At 50.3% G+C, this 6,000-nt stretch overlaps 1 protein-coding gene across 2 annotated transcripts in view; it reads right to left on the minus strand.

Moving 5' to 3' along the window:
• PPP1R13B (protein phosphatase 1 regulatory subunit 13B) overlaps nucleotides 1–5,067 on the minus strand; it is a 90,949-nt gene extending 85,882 nt beyond the window's left edge. For both annotated transcript variants that reach the window (XM_057730685.1, XM_057730684.1), the window contains exon 1: nucleotides 4,807–5,067. In XM_057730685.1, the coding sequence (XP_057586668.1) occupies nucleotides 4,807–4,815 (9 nt within the window). In that variant the 5' untranslated portion in view covers nucleotides 4,816–5,067. The remainder of the gene's footprint in view (nucleotides 1–4,806) is intronic.
• Nucleotides 5,068–6,000: the final 933 nt, after the last annotated feature.

The following is a 6,000-nucleotide window of genomic DNA, read 5'->3' on the forward strand; positions in this document are numbered from 1 at the left end:
CTAGCTGGGGGACCTTAGCCACGTTTCTTTACTTCCTGTGTCTCAGTTCTCCATAAAAATGGAGACACCACCACAAAACCTACAGGGTGAAGCACTTCAGCACATGACAACAAACCCCACTCACGGAGCGCTATTTCTAAACTGAATTGCAGGAGTTGCTTTTTAGCTGCAAAACCTTACTGCTGTACTTAATCCTGCAGCCTTTAAAAGAGTTATCCCTATAGACTATGGTAACCCCTATAGACTACACATCAAAGCTTTGCTTTTCCTTTTGTGAATTTTTTGGGCACTCCAAAGGCTATAAATAGTTTTATTATTTTAAATGGTAATATTATGTTCGTAATTTTTGTCTTAAAGAAACCAGAATGTAAAAAAAAAAAAAACTCCTCCAGTCCTCCGTGTTTTGTTTACTGAGTTAAGCTGTAAATTCAAGCCTATCAAATGACTTAATTGTTAACAATAACAGTGAGCATCCACTGAGCTCCTCTACAGCTCTATCATACAAAGGTACTTGGGCGGTGAATGAGTTTACCAAAAGGCTGCCAAAACAAGTGTCAGGTTGTGTCAATCTTTGATGCAGCCAATGTGAATATTATTGACCCTCCTGAAAGTATCTACTATATATCAACTACCAGACCAACCAAAAACACTTGGAAACCACCCGAACCAACTCATTTGACAGGTGAGAAACTGAGGCCCAAAGAGATTAAGTCCAAATGTCACACAGTTACTTACAAGTGGGGACTGGAACCTAAGCCTCCCTGCTTCCAGTTTGTTGTTTTGTCAATTATATGACAGCTGATGGTTTAAAAAGTGAAAGACCTATTCCAGAACGTCAAAATATTTTCTGCATTGTTGGGAAGTGAATACCTGAAACAAGTGACTGTTTGTTTAATGAGAGCTAAATATTAAACACAAACTAATGTAACCCACAGCCCACAGTGAATACGCTGAAAGGGCTCCTAGGACAGAAATGAGTGGAATCAACTAGTCACACTGCGTGGTGTCTACTGGAGGTAAGGAGTTCCACTGCTAACATTACCAAGACACTACCACCAGAGTAGAGTGCCTTTCTTACAAATAAAACACACTTCAGAGCCACAGAACTTCCTTTACTCAAGTCAACAGTCCTTTGGAAGAGAAAAAAGTATCCTCAGCGCCACTTCCCAGACATATTCCACCTGTGCACAGAAAGTCTCACAGCTGCAAAATGTCCATTCTCAGTCAAAAATGATGTTGATGATCAGGACTTCCCTGGTGGCGCACTGGTTAAGAATCCGCCTGACAATGCAGGGGACACAGGTTCGATCCCTGCTCCAGGAAGATCCCACATGCCGCAGAGCAACTAAGCCCGTGCACCACAACTATACTGAGCCCATGTGCCACAACTACTGAAGCCCTCGCACCTAGAGCCCATGCTTTGCATCAAGAGAAGTCACGCCACGCCAAGCCTGCGCACCGCAGTGCAGAGTAGCCCCCGCTCGCCGCAACTAGACAAAGCCCATGTGCAGCAACAAAGACCCAACACAGCCAATAAATAAATTAAAAAAAAAATGATCAAGGCAGGTTTGCAGCCTTTTCATGCTCTGATCCACGCTTTTACTAAAATTCTTATTTCTATCAAAGTTGTTTATGTATGGCCTAAGTGATTTCAGGTCTAGACCTTAGGGACCAGCCAACAAGTAACCTTTAAAATATAGCCCTTTTTTCCCATTGGGAAACAGTTTTAAAATGTCCTCCATTGAATGACCACACATATAAGAACACAATGATATTTTAATAAGGGAAAATTCCAAAATATAACTTTGTTTTAAAGTAGACTGTCATGACACTGTGTAACAGGCAAATCAAATACTTCTACAAAGACCTTATTGTGTCAGATGAGAACATGGGCAGATACTTACTTCCAACAGCTGAAAGCCTGGGTGCTGCAGTAAGCCATCTGATCAATTAAAAGTTATAACAGCCACTACACACTAATTGCCAATTCTCAAATAAGTAAAACAGAATATACTCTAAACCTGTGTTGTTCAATATAGTAGCCACTAGCTGCACATGGCTACTGAGCACTTGAAATGTCCCAGTCTGAACTGAGGTGTGCTATCTATGTAAAATTTCCCTGGATTTACCCTGGATTCACAGTGGATTTCAATGACTTAGTACCAAAAGAACCCAGTAAAATATCACATTAATAAGTTTTTCATATTGATTACATGTTAAAATAATATTTTTGATATACTGAGTTAAGTAAAAGATACGATTAAAAATACCACCTTTTAAAAACACAGTTACTAAAAATTTTTAAATCACATTTGTGTGGCTCATTACATTCCTATTGGGTAGAGCTGCTCTATACAAACTATGCAAAATATGATCTAATCTTCTTTTGATGATTCACGATGATGAAGATGAACACCAAATACACAATAAAGAAAAATATCATTTATATCTTGGATACACAGTTGAAGATAGTATCGACTAAGAATGGTGTGTTCTTAAAACTTGTAATTAATTTACAACCAACCCCAACTACATTTATAGAGGAAGGACTCAATCCTAAAAGTAGAACTTTTAGGGAACAAGAAGGAAATACAAAAGTAAAGATCACAAAAGAGGGAATAAGAGAAATACCATCTATTTCTAGAAGGCATTTGAAAATAAAAGCAGTGTGTCTGACGGGGAGGGTGGGGGGGAGCCCAGGGAGGGAGGGAATACGGGGATATGTGTATAAATACAGATGATTGAACTTGGTGTACCTCAAAAAATAAATAAATAAATAAATAAAATGAAAAAACAAAAAAAGCAGTGTCTTAAATAGTTAATAGGCCTGTTTTCTAAAAACAGTATTTGATTATTATGAGTATCATAAAGAAATTTCCCATTTGCCAGCTAAGCAAACTTCTTAAAAAGGAAACCTGGTAAGGTGGAAACCTGGTAAGGTAGAGACCAGAAACTTTTACCATGTGGAGTACAGAAGTAAAATGTCTGAATGGAAACATGTAAAATATAAGCCAAATTTCTTAACAGGGTATTTAAAATGAAACCATACATACAATGATGAAATCAGTCCAAATTGTACAGATCTCCTTCAATATTACTATGGTATCAACTACTACAGGCTTTTACTAAAAGTGGTTTCAAAATTCCACAACACCATAATGCCTTTTCCAAATCTAGCCAGTGAGCATTAGGGAGGGAGCTGTTTCCAAATGCCTTATCTTGCAGACTTTAAAATTAGAAATTGACAGTTCCAAGCTGTATTAACCACAATAAATATTTGCATGGCATTCTGTTTGACAAGCACTTTTGGACACATCATCCTTTTTGATCCTCAGGACAGCCCTCAGATATTGGTATGTTCTTATCCCTAACTTTAGAGGTAATTCCAGGCTTGGAGACCTTGACTTGTTCAAGGTCACATTGCTAAAAAGTAGCAGAACCAGTACTTGATTCTGGATCTTCTGATGCTCATCCAGTTCTCCTTCCACTACAAGACAATCATTCATTTTATAACCAAACGTTTAGAAATAGAACAAGCTCTGAGGTCAAAGAAGGATCTAAGGATCAACTAGGTCAAATCTTAAGACTCTGCAAACACCATGTGTTGGAATCAGATCAAAACAGGGGAGAAGAGATTATCAAGCGACAGGAAATGACTTGAAGGATCAGGGGAAAAAATTCTAAATGTCTTTGGGTGCAGCATAGCAGAATAATAGCATTCAAGCAGAAAATGCAGAGAAATGGTACTTTCCTTCTGAAATGTGATTTTCAATGTAGAAACTGTACGCTAACAGAACAATTTTGTTGTTACTTTACTATAAACGTGTTTGAGAATTTTAATACACAGGCACTCAGAAAATCAATACATCCAACTGGGTACCACCGGCCCTTCATTTTTTCATAAGTCATGACATTCGCTTCACAAAAAGCCAGATGAGAAAAATTATAATTCAGCACTCATTGCTATTCAGGTTACAGGTGAAGGAAAAGGTGGAGTAGGAGAATGGCAAATTTAATGAGCACTGTCTTCTTTCTAGCAGCACGCATCCTTGAGGGCAGGACAAAGGCGGCACCACCACAAATGAACCTAGTTCAACCTTCAAAACACCGGGACAACAGGCCGGTTAACGCAAAATGTACACATCTCGAAGGCACGGTAACAGGGAATTCCTAAAATGGCTCTCTAAATCCACCCCCTAAGTAGATTCCTGTATACAACAGGATTCCAGAATGAGGAAAGGACCACGGAGAAATGTGGGCTTCCAGCGTGGGAACACCACACGGGGGTGCCCACACGGCCGACTCCAAATACGACACCAGCAAATGTCAGGCGGGGGGCAGAGGCGCCCGGAGACCCTGAAACGCGGCGAGCGCCACACGCCACCCCGCCCGACCCCCCGCCAGGACGGACGGAAAACCCACCGGCTCCAATTTCACCTCCGGCTTCCCCTCTCCGACAGCCCGGCCGGGGAGGCTCGGCAGGAAGGGCCGCGTCGCGGCCGAGGGGGCGCCGGCCCGGGGACGACCCCCCGCCCCGCCCGGACCGGCCCCCTCCCACGCCGGCCCCCGCGCCCGGACCCCGAGGCGGCCCCCGGACCCCCGGCCGCCGGCCCGGCCCGCGCTGACAGCCGGCGCCGCCCCACCTGCCCGCCCGGGGGGCGCCGGGGCCGGGCGCGCCCGCCAGGCCACTTCCTTCCCCGCCCGCCCGGCTCGCCGGGCTCGCGCGGGCCCCGGGGGCCGGGGGCCGCGGGAGGAAGGAGGCTTGGCCGGCCGCCCGCGGAGGAAGCCGCCGCCGCCCGCACCCACCGGCATCATCGCGGCGCGGGTCCGCGACGCCCTCGGCCGCCTGACAGGACGCTCGGCGCCGCGCCCGCCGCTCCTGCCGCCCTCACAGGCCGCGCGCCCGTCGCCTCGCTCTCGGGCCCTCACGGCGAGGCGGCGGCTGCGGCGGGCTGCGGAGCCTGGCTGGCCCTGTCGCGGCCGCCGGCGCGCTGCGTCGCTGTCCCGGGACCGGCCGTCGTCGCCACCGCCTCCGCCCGACCGCCTCCCGCCGCCTGCCCGCGGTCTCTCCTCAGCCCCCGCAGGCCCCGCCCCCAGCGCGACGCCCCACACGGGGCCAGCCGCCCCCTCCGATTGGCCCGCCTGCGCTGGGGGCGGGTCCGGGGGCGGGGCATCCCGGCCCCGCCCGCCCAACCTCGCTCCCGGCCGCGGCCAGGTACGAGCGCGTCCGCGCTCCCGCGGGCGGGCGGGGGAGGGGCGGGCGCGCTGCGGAAGCCGGGCCGCTGCCCCGCCCCGCGTGACGGCCTGCGGGTTCCTGGCCGTGCGGGGCCGAGGTCACTGGCTCTCGCAGGCCTGGGGCGTGGGAAAACCGCGGCCCGGAGAGGGGAGGGCCCAGCCGGGACACCGCGGCGAGCCACTGCAGGGCCGAGACTCGAACCCCGACTCCCGGAGGCCGGCCGGGCCGGGGCGCATCCCGCGGCGGCGGCGGCGCGCGCGCCCGGCTCTGACCGCGTCCTGACCCCCGGCTCCCGGCGCCGCGTGGGGCTGCAGGCCCGGGGCCGGATTGGAAGGGTGCGGGTGCGCCCGGAACCATGCTGGTGACCCGGCTCCGCGTTGCTCAAGATGAACCCACGAACCGGCGTGGTGCACGGCCTCCGGGCACCTGTTCCGCGCCGCCACCACCTCCCCGCGTCTTCTGCGACTGCTGGTGCCCTTTCCCCACGGGCCAGCCGACCTTCCCGGGCACGTGGCCGCTCTTCAGCCTTGGCTCTCCACGCAGGCGATACTCCCGGCCTAGAACGCCTGTGCGCACCTGTGCCAGCATCCTTCGATGCTCAAACGCCCCGGGGCAGCGCCCATTCCTCCTCTCCAGGGTCTTACCTCACAGCCCTGTTCCCCGTGACGCCACCCCCTCTGGTCTGAACGCCCGAGTAACAGAGGGCAGGACAGGGCCGCCCACGTGCCCAGAGCCCAGCGCTGGGACTGAGCAGACCCTCAGTG

Source organism: Hippopotamus amphibius, chromosome 4, assembly GCF_030028045.1.
Source record: "Hippopotamus amphibius kiboko isolate mHipAmp2 chromosome 4, mHipAmp2.hap2, whole genome shotgun sequence".
Lineage (NCBI taxonomy): Eukaryota > Metazoa > Chordata > Mammalia > Artiodactyla > Hippopotamidae > Hippopotamus > Hippopotamus amphibius.